The sequence below is a fragment of the Pseudophryne corroboree genome, chromosome 4, assembly GCF_028390025.1.
Source record: "Pseudophryne corroboree isolate aPseCor3 chromosome 4, aPseCor3.hap2, whole genome shotgun sequence".
NCBI classification, from domain to species: Eukaryota; Metazoa; Chordata; class Amphibia; order Anura; family Myobatrachidae; genus Pseudophryne; species Pseudophryne corroboree.
This window is the reverse complement of record NC_086447.1, coordinates 540634482-540648832: the sequence shown is the minus strand read 5'-3', so window position 1 is coordinate 540648832 and position 14351 is coordinate 540634482. Positions and strand designations below refer to the sequence as shown.

General features: G+C 47.0%; 1 protein-coding gene across 8 annotated transcripts in view; it reads left to right on the top strand.

Annotated features, from left to right (window-relative positions):
* The window catches only part of LAMA2 (laminin subunit alpha 2), a 1276598-nt gene that overhangs the window by 410064 nt on the left and 852183 nt on the right, over positions 1–14351 (top strand). For all 8 annotated transcript variants that reach the window (XM_063917336.1, XM_063917337.1, XM_063917331.1 and 5 more), the window contains exon 9: positions 10879–10978. In XM_063917336.1, coding sequence (XP_063773406.1) covers positions 10879–10978 — 100 coding nt within the window. The remainder of the gene's footprint in view (positions 1–10878; positions 10979–14351) is intronic.

The window sequence follows — 14351 nt, the reverse complement described above, 5'->3', positions numbered from 1 at the left end:
ATTACGAGTTGTTCGCTCGCTAGCAGTTTTTAGCAGCCGTGCAAATGCTAAGCCGCCGCCCTCTGGGAGTGTATATTAGCTTAGCAGAAGTGCGAACGAAAGGATCGCAGAGCGGCAACAAAAAAAGATTGTGCAGTTTCTGAGCAGCTCCAGACCTACTCAGCGCTTGCGATCACTTCAGACTATTTAGTTCCTGTTTTGACGTCACGAACACGCCCTGCGTATGTCCAGCCACGCCTGCACTACACCAGGCACGCCTACGTTTGTATCTGACACGCCTGTGTTTTTCCACATACTCCCCGAAAACAGTCAGTTACCACCCAGTTACCACCCACTTCCTGTCAATCACTCTGCGGTCAGCAGTGCGACTGAAAAGCGTAGCTAGACCTTGTGTGAAACTACATCGGCTGTTGTGAAAGTACGTCGCACATGTGCATTGCGGCACTTACACATGAGCAGAAGTGCCGCTTTTTTGACTAAACGCTGCGACCGAAAACAGCTAGCAAACAACTCGGAATGACCACCATTGTTCTTTGCCTGAGTCAAAGCCATCCTGGGTCCTAGTGGTTCATTTACTAAAGGTTCTAAAAATGAAAATTGGTGATGTTGCCCATAGTAACCATTCAAATTCTGTCTATCGTTTCTCTAATGCATCCCAGATAAATGATAGTCAGAATCTGATTGGTTGCTATGGGCAACATCACCACTTTTCATTGTTAGAACCTTTAGTAAATGCCCCTAGTGTCTGCGTGCTGTAGCAGGTAAGCAGAGGCGCGGAATCACATTTGCTGATTACAGAATATGGCACGTTTTAATTTTAAAGGCAACATTTTGGTTGCGACGCATCACTGCAGCTCTGTTGTGTATAATGATTTGTGCACTAAAGTGTGGTATTGTATTTATGGGATGCAGTCAGCATGTCAACAATTCCAATGTCAGAAGTTATGATGTCAACATTTTTGAAATGTCAGCATGGACTATGTCAGCTTCTGCAGAATATTGACATGTTCACAATGTCGGCATCAATGTTTCAGTCCCCTTCCGGACCATTTTCAAGACTGCCGATAATTAGTGCAGCCGATCTCAAGCCGACAATTAATGCCGGTACTTTCTGCTTTGAGAGCGGCTTGTGTGATTGTTGGTGGTCTTGAAATTGTTCCAGAACGGCATCAAAGCATTGACACTTTAGGTGAATATATAATTCATAGCCTTCGGTATCCGGTCTGTACGTCAGCCACACTTAGGTTGACAGTAATTAGGTCGACGTGCATTCGGTCGACATGGTCACTAGGTCGACATGAGGGTTTTTTTTTTTATTATTTTTTAAACTTTTTCATATGTTACGATCCACGTGGACTACGACTGGGAATAGTAACCCGTGCGGTAGCGGAGCGAGGCACCTTGTCAGCCATGCGAGGGGACACGGTGCACTAACTGGGGTTCCCGGTCACTTTACGAAGAAAACGATAGCAATTTTTTAATTAAAACTCATGTCGACCTTTTTCCATGTCGACCTAATGACCGCGTCTACCTATTTCGGGTGTCGACCTAGTCGCTGTCTACTAATAGTGGTCAACCTAAGTGTGGTCGACCCTATGATCCACACCCTAGCCCATGGGTCTTCAACCTGCGGCCCTCCAGCTGCTGTGGAACTATACATCCCAGCATGCCCTGCCTCAGTTTTAGCATGCCTTAATAGCAAAACTGTGGCAGGGCATGCTGGGATGTGTAGTTTCACAGCACCCGGAGGGCCGCAGGTTGAAGACCCATGCCCTAGCCTTTACTAAAGCATGTGATGCAGGTTATACATTTTTCTGGTGGTATTACACTTCCATTCTCTCTTCTCTCTCTCTCACTCTATATCTATCTATATATACACGCTGTCCGGCCTGGTGCAAGCCGCTCAGCAGGGTCTGCAAAAGCAGGGAGGCGCCGGATGGGAGAGGCGCTCTCCTTGCTCTGTTTCTGTCGGCTGCCGCTGCGCCTATCACACTATGACAAACAGCGGCGCCAGCACCTTGAAGCGTGGCATCCAACACCCGGCAAAATCAACCCCCCCCCCCCCCTCTCTTCGGCTGAGTGTGAGGGCAGTGACGATGAGGGGGAGTTAGAGGGAGGCTGAGGGCAGGGGCTCTGAAGGGGGACTTACAGGGAGGGTGAAGGCAGGAACGCTGAGAGAGAGTTACAAGGAGGGTGAGGGCAGGGACGCTGAGGATGAGTTGGAGGGAGGGTGAGTGCAGGGACGCTGAGGGGGAGTTGGAGGGAGGGTGAGGGCAGGGACGCTGAGGGGGAGTTAGAGGGAGGCTGAGGGCAGGGGCTCTGAAGGGGGACTTACAGGGAAGGTGAGGGCAGGGACGCTGAGGGAGAGTTATAGGAAGGGTGAGGGCAGGGACGCTGAGGGGGAGTTGGAGGGAGGGTGAGGGCAGGGACGCTAAGAGGGAGGGACGCTTAGAGGGAGGGTAAATTGAAATGAAAAATTAAACAAGAACAACTATGGGTCTCACATATGCCTTGCAACAAAAGACTGTACACATTAATAACAAAACCCCATATTTGTATAAACATAGTCAACATGGCACCCCACAACTGCTTACACAGTACCTAGTAAACGGCTGAGACATACCTCCAGAAGATTTACAGGATTTTCCTCCAGTTTCCCATCCCATAGCAGGAGGTGCAGAGCCGACGGCAGGTAGTAAATGTCCATCTAACGAGAGTGATCAAACAGAGGGACGGGGCGAAATGCCAAAATCTTCCCAGTGAGGAGCCTTGGCCAATCCGCACCTAGGATGTTAACTGGTCCGTGCCTATTCTCCGTCACCTTTGCTCCAGGGCAGTGGGGATTGGGAATACAGGCAGCTCCCAGGGCTGTAGTGTGCTGCTGCCGCTGTGCTGTCCGTGCGGTACGGTGCCCTGGGCCTGCTGCCCTGAGCACCGGCACTGGATGCTCATCATTTTCCGTGGGTGCTACCGGGCCCGAGCATCCACGGAATCGGCACCTATGCCCTACACACACAGCCTGTCCCCCCCCCCCCAGTCCCTACACACACACAGCCTGCCCCCCCCCCCAGTCCCTACACACACACAGCCTGTCCCCCCCCCCAGTCCCTACACACACAAACACACAGCCTGCCCCCCCCAGTCCCTACACACACACACACACAGCCTGTCCCCCCCCCCCATCCCTACACACACACACACAGCCTGTCGTCCCTACACACACATACACAGCCTGTTCCCCCCAGTCCCTATACACACACAGTCCCCCCCAGTCCCTACACACACACATACACAGCCTGTTCCCCCCAGTCCCTATACACACACAGTCCCCCCCAGTCCCTACACACACACATACACAGCCTGTTCCTCCCCCCCAGTCCCTACACACACACAGCCTGTTCCCCCCAGTCCCTATACACACACAGTCCCCCCCAGTCCCTACACACACACATACACAGCCTGTTCCTCCCCCCCAGTCCCTACACACACACATACACAGCCTGTTCCCCCCAGTCCCTATACACACACAGTCCCCCCCCCCAGTGCCTACACACTCACATACACAGCCTGTTCCTCCCCCCCAGTCCCTACACACACACATACACAGCCTGTTCCCCCAGTCCCTACACACACAGTCTGTTCCCCCCAGTCCCTACACACACTCTGTTCACCCCCCCCAGTCCCTACACATACACAGCCTGTCCCCCTCCCCAGTCCCTACACATACACAGCTTGCCCCCCCCAGTCCCTACACACACACACACACACAAAGCCAGCCTACCCCCTCCAGGCACCATACGTATGCACACACACTGCTCGCCCCCCACCCACCCCGTTACTGAGCGAGCGGGACACAGAAGAAGAAAGCAGGGGTGCATAAAGACAGACCAGGCACAGTCGGGGGCGTGGCCTAATCACGGGTCCGTGACCACGCCCCTTTGAGAGAAAAAATCCTAACATTCAGCAAGCAGCAGGATCCGGCCTCGGCAGAGAAAGTCACCCGACTTCCAGGCAGGCAAGTCCGCTGCTAGCTGCTGCTGTCTTGCACGCTGGCCGGCGCATGTGCCTTATCTCAAGGGGGCGGGACATCAGACGGGTACTGAACAGGAAAACAGTAAAAAAAATGTTTTCCTGTTTCCATCTGCAGGGGATCCTGTGGGCCTATTTTGAAGAGGGGGCCTGGAGCTGCAGCTCCATCCGCCCCATTGTTAATCCGGCCCTGGACACGAGGGTACACATGTATAAGGGAAAGAAACCTGAGGTAACTTTTCCCTCCTCACATGAGTTGAACGAATTATGTGAAAAAGCTTGGGAATCTCCAGACAAAAAACTGCAGATTCCCAAAAGGATTCTTATGGCGTATTCTTTCCCGCCAACGGACAGGATACGGTGGGAATCCTCCCCTAGGGTAGACAAAGCATTGACACGCTTATCAAAAAGGATAACGTTGCCATCCGAAAATACGGCTACCCTCAAGGATCCTGCTGACCGCAAGCAGGAGGTTACCTTGAAGTCCATTTACACACATTCTGGTACGTTACTCAGACCGGCAATTGTGTCGGCCTGGGTTTGTAGCGCTGTAGCAGCATGGACAGATTCCTTATCAGCGGAAATTGAGACCCTAGAGAAGGATACCATTTTATTGACCCTAGGGCATATAAAAGATGCTGTCTTATATATGAGAGATGCTCAAAGAGACATTTGTCTACTGGGTTCCAGAATAAATGCTATGTCTATTTCTGCTAGGCGAGTCTTATGGACCCGGCAGTGGACAGGTGATGCCGACTCAAAGAGGCATATGGAGGTTTTGCCTTACAAGGGTGAGGAATTGTTTGGGGAAGGTCTCTCGGACCTCGTCTCCACAGCTACAGCAGGTAAATCCAATTTTTTGCCTTATGCCCCCTCACAGCCTAAGAAAGCGCCACATTATCAAATGCAGTCCTTTCGGTCAAATAAAAGCAAAAGAGTACGTGGATCGTCCTTTCTTGCCAGAGGTGAGGGCAGAGGAAAAAAGCTGCACAACACAGCTAGTTCCCAGGAACAGAAGTCCTCCCCGGCCTCTGCAAAATCTACCACATGACGCTGGGGCTCCGCTGAGGGAGTCCGCCCCAGTGGGGGCACGTCTTCAACTTTTCAGCCACATCTGGGTTCACTCACAGGTGGATCCCTGGGCAATGGAAATTGTTTCTCAGGGATACAAGCTGGAATTCGAAGAGGTGCCTCCTTGCCGGGTTTTCAAATCGGCTCTACCGACTTCTCCCCTAGAAAGGGAGATAGTGTTAAATGCTGTTCACAAATTGTGTCTTCAACAAGTGGTGGTCGAGGTTCCCCTGCTTCAAAGAGGGAAGGGATACTACTCAACTCTGTTTGTAGTCCCGAAACCGGATGGTTCGGTCAGACTCATTTTGAATTTAAAATCCCTGAACCTATACTTAAAACGGTTCAAGTTCAAGATGGAATCGCTCAGAGCGGTCATCGCCAGCCTGGAAGGGGGGGATTTTATGGTATCTCTGGACATAAAGGATGCATACCTTCATGTTCCCATTTATCCACCTCACCAGGCGTACCTGAGATTTGCGGTACAGGATTGTCATTACCAATTTCAGACGTTGCCGTTTGGGCTTTCCACGGCCCCGAGGATTTTCACCAAGGTAATGGCGGAAATGATGGTGCTCCTGCGCAAGCAGGGTGTCACAATTATCCCATACTTGGACGATCTCCTCATAAAAGCGAGATCACGAGAGAAGTTACTGAACAGTGTGTCACTTTCACTGAAGGTGTTACAGCAACACGGCTGGATTCTCAATATCCCGAAGTCGCAGCTGGTTCCTATGACTCGTCTGACCTTCTTGGGTATGATTCTGGACACAGACCAGAAAAGGGCTTTTCTTCCGATAGAAAAAGCTCAGGAACTCATGACTCTAGTCAAGAACCTATTGAAGCCAAAACAAGTGTCAGTACATCATTGCACTCAAGCCCTGGGAAAGATGGTGGCAACATATGAAGCCATTCCCTTCGGCAGGTTCCATGCAAGGACTTTCCAATGGGACCTATTGGACAAGTGGTCCGGGTCACATCTACAAATTCATCAGCTGATCACCCTGTCCCCCAGAGCCATGGTATCTCTCCTGTGGTGGCTGCAGAGTGCTCACCTTTTAGAAGGCCGCAGGTTCGGCATTCAGGACTGGATCCTGGTGACCACGGACGCGAGCCTCAGAGGGTGGGGAGCAGTCACACAGGGATGAAACTTCCAAGGACTTTGGACAAGTCAACAGACTTGTCTTCACATCAACATCCTGGAACTGAGGGCCATATACAACGCCCTACGCCAAGAGGAGAACTTACTTCGCGACCAACCAGTTCTGTTCCAGTCAGACAACATCACCGCAGTGGCTCATGTAAACCTCCAAGGCGGCACAAGGAGCAGAGTGGCAATGGCGGAAGCCACCAGGATTCTTCGCTGGGCGGAAAATCATGTAAGCGCACTGTCAGCAGTGTTCATTCCGGGAGTGGACAACTGGGAAGCAGACTTCCTCAGCAGACACGACCTGCATCCAGGAGAGTGGGGAGTTCATCAGGAAGTCTTCGCACAGATTGCAAGTCAGTGGGGACTGCCCCAGATAGACATGATGGCGTCCCGCCTCAACAAAAAGCTATAGAGGTATTGCACCAGATAAAAAGACCCTCAGGCGGTAGCAGTAGACGCCCTAGTGACACCGTGGGTGTTCCAGTCGGTCTATGTGTTTCCTCCTCTTCCTCTCATACCCAAGGTGTTGAGAATAATAAGAAAAAGAGGAATGAGAACAATTCTCATTGTTCCAGATTGGCCACAAAGGGCCTGGTATCCAGATCTGCTGGCAATGCTCACGGGAGATCCGTGGCCTCTTCCTCTGCGACAGGACCTGTTGCAACAGGGGCCCTGTCTGTTCCAAGACTTACCGCGGCTGCGTTTGACGGCATGGCGGTTGAACGCCGGATCCTAGTGGAAAAGGGCATTCTGGATGAGGTCATTCCTACTCTGATAAAGGCTAGGAAAGACGTGACAGCGAAACATTATCACCGGATATGGCGAAAATATGTTTCTTGGTGTGAGGCCAGGAATGCCCCTACTGAAGAATTCCATCTGGGTCGTTTCCTTCACTTCCTACAGACTGGAGTGAATTAGGGCCTAAAATTAGGCTCCATTAAGGTTCAGATTTCGGCCTTATCCATTTTCTTTCAAAAAGAATTCGCTTCTCTCCCAGAAGTACAGACTTTTGTGAAGGGAGTGCTGCATATTCAGCCTCCGGTGGCGCCTTGGGACCTTAACGTGGTGTTGAGTTTTACTTCAGTCGCACTGGTTTGAACCACTTCAAATGGTGGAGTTAAAATATCTCACTTGGAAGGTGGTCATGTTATTAGCCTTGGCTTCGGCTAGGCGAGTGTCGGAATTGGCGGCTTTGTCTTATAAAAGCCCCTATCTGGTTTTCCATATGGATAGGGTGGAATCGCGGACCCGTCCTCAGTTCTTGCCTAAGGTGGTGTCATCTTTTCATATGAACCAACCTATTGTGGTGCCTGTGGCTACGCGAGACTTGGAGGATTCCGAGTCCCTTGATGTAGTCAGGGCTTTGAAAATTTACGTGGCCAGAATGGCTAGAGTCAGAAAAACAGAAGCACTGTTTGTCCTATATGCAGCCAACAAGGTTGACGCCCCTGCTTCAAAACAGACTATTGCTCGCTGGATCTGTAACACGATTCAGCAGGTGCATTCTATGGCTGGATTGCCGTTACCAAAATCGGTCAAGGCCCATTCCACTAGGAAGGTGGGCTTGTCTTGGGCGGCTGCCCAAGGAGTCTCGGCACTACAACTGTGCCGAGCTGCTACTTGGTCAGGTTCAAACACCTTTGCAAAGTTCTATAAGTTTGATACCCTGGCTGAGGAGGACCTCCTGTTTGCTCAATCGGTGCTGCAGAGTCATCCGCACTCTCCTGCCCGTTTGGGAGCTTTGGTATAATCCCCATGGTCCTTACGGAGTCCCCAGCATCCTCTAGGAAGTAAGAGAAAATAAGATTTTAAACCTACCGGTAAATCTTTTTCTTGTAGTCCGTAGAGGATGCTGGGCGCCCGTCCCAAGTGCGGACTACTTCTGCGAGACTTGTATATAGTTTTGCTTACATAAGGGTTATGTTATAGTTTCATCAGTTTTGGACTGATGCTACGTTGTTTTTTCATACTGTTAACTGTTTAATGGATACACATGTTATACGGTGTGAATGGTGTGGCTGGTATGAATCTTGCCCTTGGATTAACAAAAATCCTTTCCTCGTACTGTCCGTCTCCTCTGGGCACAGTTTCTCTAACTGAGGTCTGGAGGAGGGGCATAGAGGGAGGAGCCAGTGCACACCCATACCTAAAGTCTTTCTTAAAGTGCCCATGTCTCCTGCGGAGCCCGTCTATCCCCATGGTCCTTACGGAGTCCCCAGCATCCTCTACGGACTACGAGAAAAAGATTTACCGGTAGGTTTAAAATCTTATTTTATCTAGTCCATTCTTAAAAGTGTTGACCGAGTCCACCATTACTACTCTCTCCGGCAGGGAATTCCAAACACATATTGTCCTTACTGTGAAAAAACCTGTGAAAAAACATCATCATCACACTAGTTTGAATGGCCATTTGAAATAGCTGATAATGATGACAGCTATACTTGTTCTTGCTAAAATAATTATTATATTGTACTGGGAACAGGTAGCATTCACCTTCTCCGGTGGTAGATGATAACACCTTAGATAATAGCAGATACTAAACATTCCAACAGGCTGGTGCAACTAGTTGCAGTTAGTTTCATGGGGTGGATTGGCCATAGGGCTTACCAGGAAGATTCCTGTTAGACCGACGTGTCTGCAGTGCCTGTTTTGTGTGTTGTCATGTGGCCCCACACATGACAGGCAGTCCAGTACACTCAGTACACTGCATTGTCCCCATTCATTCTGTTATTCCATCTCTGCAGTACAGCAACTCTGCCATCCAGTGATGCTGCCATGGCTACACAGTATGTTATACCTCTTGTTGGCCACAGTATGTTATACCCACGTTGGGCCACTTTTAACATTTTTTAGAGGGCATCTTTTAGTTCACAATCCGCCCCTGTTAGCTTAACTTAGGCAAGAAATAAAAACAGCAAAACAACAACAAAATCCTAGCCTGTGTGGCTCTTACTGACATATAGGTTCTAATTCAGACCTGATTGTAGATGTGCTAAATTTAGCACATCTACAATCAGCTTCCCTGACATGCAGGGAGGACGCCCAGCACAGGGCTAGTCCACCCCGCATGTCAGGCCTGATCCCCTGCACAAGTACAAAAGCATTGCGTGCTGGCAGGAGCTACTTGTCGCTGTGAGGTTTGCAGCGGCTACGTGTGATGTCACGCAGCCACTGCGACCTGCCCCCTCCAAAGCGTTACACGGACTGTGCCCCGTAAACGGCGGCCAAATGCCACCGGCCCGCCCCCTCCCACCCAGCGACAGCCTCTGCCTGTCAATCAGGCAGAGGCGATCGCAGGGCTGAGACGGCTATCGGCTGTCTGACATGCGCCAATGCACTGCGGCGCCGGCGCATACGCAGTTCAGACCTGATTGGCTGCTGTACGAAAACGCACAGCACCAATCAGGTCTGATTTAGATCCATAGTTCCAGCACACTAGGCAGTGCCTCCTCTTTTCCGAGACAGACAAACACAGCATACTAACACACCCTTTAATTGCTGCAGCTGCCAACCATCCTGTTGACTGCCTGGGAGAAGAGAATAGCTGAAAAGTGTCTCAGAAATGTAATCCTTTAACCTAAGACTGTTTTGAAATCTGTGTACTTCACAAAATATCTGGAGTTTAAAAAGAAGAATTAGATAGGTAGGTAGATAGATTGATAGATACAGTGGGTTCCTACTACTGTATGTCAGTGTAATCCAGTGCAATGCTAGATTAACTGGGCTGGATTACACTGTAAAAAGGAGCCATTACTGTAAAGCAAAATCTGGAACTATTTTTAAATTGGGAACATATTTAAAAAATTACACAAAATAGAGATAATGATACTGATTATTTAGCTCATAAACAACATTCATAGTTGCAACAGATCTATCTAAAGTCTTCTGTAGACTGAAAAACAAATATTTATTTCAATAATAATGTTGTAATTTTATACAAAGGATTGTGATTTAGGACTTATATTTATAATGCACTTAACTTACCAAATTAACATGTGTAGTATTAAAATGTATTTAGCGCAAACATATTAGAAAATTTAGAAATTCATGTCTATCATTTTAAAATTAACCGTTATAAAGTATATGTAGCTATCAAGGAGTAGAATTATGAAACAACAACACTCATTGGTACAAAAAAAATACAGGCTGCTTGGTAAAAGAGGAACTATGTGACACTTGGTGGAATAAGTTTACAATATGCTAAAGGCATGATTTGGCTTGCGGAAAATATATTGGAAATATTTACAGAAATAACACTTTTAAATGAGATTAGTTGGCAAATTCTGTTATTTACATAATCAAACAATTGCTGTGTTTAGTCTCATACCTTCAATAGACACAGTATGATTGGAGTCATTTTACATAATAGTAGCAAACAGAACAATTAATTAAAACCTTACTGTATTTAACAATTTTGTTCTAGAATCTAGACAATTACATTTCAACTCATTATTTACAGACAAAGATCGCTATGAAATAAAATAAAAAGTGATCTTATTGAGCATGACTATGAGATAAATCATAATGTAAATAAATATGTCTACTGTGACATGCATTGCTATTAGAATTGTAATGTATGTATAGCAACTAGACATTGCAAGAACCTTATTTGTTGTATATTATTTTGTTAGCTGTCATCGACTCATTCCAATCCTTGCCGGCCATGTGCTTGTGATCCAGTTGGCTCTTTACATGATGTGTGTATCAAGGATTCAACAGAAGCTACAGAAGGTACAAACTATTTACTTTTTTAATTGTGTTCAACCAAGGGTTACACACGGAAATACCTGCAATTATATATTTGCAAGTATTTATATGTATGTATATGTGCATATATACATGCATACATACATACATATACTAGTGATGTCATGGGTTACAATAGTTTTTAACTCCATAAAAGTCAACAAATGTGTTTGTATTACCCATGAAATGAAAACAAGAGCATCTTTGGTGGTGAGAAGGGTACTTTATAGATCAGATCTTCAATGTACAACTAGTCCCTTACTCTCCATAAATGGGAGCCAAGCAATATAAGACTGTCAAAGGTACTGTAGTGTCAGCACTTAATATATAAGTGGTCAAACCCCCTCTTAGCCAAACATATAATCTGGGCTGCATTAGGCAAATTAAGGCATTTTTTTTCTTCTCCTGAATGTTTAAGATAGAAGCAGTACTTAAGATACAATTAGTCAAATACCCTCTTACCCAAACATGAAATCTGGGATACAACTGGCAAATAAAGGAATGATCCCCCAAAAAATGGATAAATAATAAAAAATTATTTCATTAACTAGATTAATAACTTCATAGGACAACTCACTATTGTCATGGATAAATGAAATTTAAAATAACAAATACTTTTGCACTATTGTAGACAACAATGGTTAGAAGAAAATTCTTAAAACACAGTATCACAGGGTAAAAGTCAGGTATAAAAATAAAGCATAAAAGAAAAAGAAAATTCTCACTTAAAACTTCAGCGTGTTTCCTGGCACCTGGCCGCTTCCTCAGGAAGTGTTAAATGAATTAATATTTACAAATAAATGTTGTCACCACCATCTCTGCTCAGGTGGATCTACACTACTTAATAATAACAGCCCCACTTTGTGTCATATATTTATGTGTTTCTATGTTGAGAGTCAACTTACCTGGATGCACCCCAAAATCCTCCAATATGGCAATAATAAGATTTTACTCACCGGTAAATCTATTTCTCGTAGTCCGTAGTGGATGCTGGGAACTCCGTAAGGACCATGGGGATAGCGGCTCCGCAGGAGACTGGGCACAACTAAAGAAAGCTTTAGGTCACCTGGTGTGCACTGGCTCCTCCCACTATGACCCTCCTCCAAGCCTCAGTTAGGACACTGTGCCCGGACGAGCTGACATAATAAGGAAGGATTTTGAATCCCGGGTAAGACTCATACCAGCCACACCAATCACACCGTATAACTCGTGATACTATACCCAGTTAACAGTATGAATATAACTGAGCCTCTCAACAGATGGCTCAACAATAACCCTTTAGTTAGGCAATAACTATATACAAGTATTGCAGACAATCCGCACTTGGGATGGGCGCCCAGCATCCACTACGGACTACGAGAAATAGATTTACCGGTGAGTAAAATCTTATTTTCTCTGACGTCCTAGTGGATGCTGGGAACTCCGTAAGGACCATGGGGATTATACCAAAGCTCCCAAACGGGCGGGAGAGTGCGGATGACTCTGCAGCACCGAATGAGAGAACTCCAGGTCCTCCTCAGCCAGGGTATCAATTTTGTAGAATTTAGCAAACGTGTTTGCCCCTGACCAAGTTGCAGCTCGGCAAAGTTGGAAAGCCGAGACCCCTCAGGCAGCTGCCCAAGATGAGCCTACCTTCCTTGTGGAATGGGCTTTTACAGATTTTGGCTGCGGTAGTCCAGCCGCAGAATGCGCCAGCTGAATTGTGCTACAAATCCAGCGAGCAATAGTCTGCTTAGAAGCAGGAGCACCCAGTTTGTTGGGTGCATACAGGATAAACAGCGAGTCAGTTCTCCTGACTCTAGCCGTCCTGGAAACATAATTTTTCAAGGCCCTGACTACGTCCAGTAACTTGGAATCCTCCAAGTCCCTAGTAGCCGCAGGCACTACAATAGGTTGGTTCAAGTGAAAAGCTGATACCACCTTAGGGAGAAACTGGGGACGAGTCCTCAATTCTGCCCTATCCATATGGAAAATCAGATAAGGACTTTTATATGACAAAGCCGCCAATTCTGATACACGCCTGGCCGAAGCCAAGGCCAATAACATGACCACTTTCCGCGTGAGATATTTTAGATCCACGGTTTTTAGTGGCTCACACCAATGTGATTTTAAGAAACTCAACACCACGTTGAGAACCCAAGGTGCCACTGGAGGCACAACCGGGGGCTGAATATGCAGCACTCCTTTTACAATGTCTGAACTTCAGGTACTGAAGCTAGTTCTTTCTGGAAGAAAATCGACAGAGCCGAGATCTATATCTTAATGGAGCCTAATTTTAGGCCCATAGACACTCCTGCTTGTAGGAAATGCAGAAATCGACCTAGTTGAAATTCCTCTGTTGGGGCCTTTTTTGGCCTCACACCAAGCAACATATTTCCGCCATATGCGGTGATAATGTTTTGCAGTTACATCTTTCCTGGCTTGAATCAGCGTAGGAATGACTTCCTCCGGAATCCCTTTTCCTTTAGGATCCGGCGTTCAACCGCCATGCCGTCAAAACGTAGCCGCGGTAAGTCTTGGAACAGACAGGGCCCCTGCTGCCGCAGGTCCTGTCTGAGCGGCAGAGGCCATGGGTCCTCTGATATAATTTCTTGAAGTTCTGGGTACCAAGCTCTTCTTGGCCAATCCGGAACCACGAGTATCGTTCTTACTCCTCGCCTTCCTATTATTCTCAGTACCTTTTGTATGAGAGGCAGAGGGGGGAACACATAAACCGTCTGGTACACCCACGGTGTTACCAGAGCGTCCACAGCTATCGCCTGAGGGTCCCTTGACCTGGCGCAATATCTTTTATAGCTTTTTGTTGAGGCGGGACGCCATCATGTCCACCTGTGGCCTTTCCCAATGGTGTACAATCCTTTGGAAGACTTCTGGATGAAATCCCCACTCTCCCGGGTGGAGGTCGTGTCTGCTGAGTAGATCTGCTTCCCAGTCGTCCACTCCGGGAATAAACACTGCTGACAGTGCTAACACATAAAAACTAAAACCATATACCATATAAAATATGTATATTACAAGGAAGCGCATATATATTTTGATCTTTTGATTATAATTATATATTTATTTATTGTTTAATAATCCGATTTCTTGTTAATGCACAACATAAAAATAAATAAAATCTTTAAAACACACCAGGGCTGCAATATTGAAATGTCCAGAACTGTGACTATTACCGTCCAAATAACCCTATACCGCTGGAGCTCCAATATAGATTTTTCTTTAAGCACACAAAGTGCTATTTATATAACTCCCCGGTGAAGAGCTGGTTATTTTGTGACGATGTCCGTTATTACTTTGTATCCACAGACTGAAACAATAAGTTTGGTAGAAACTGCAAGTGTTCACAGTTGTGTCTGCC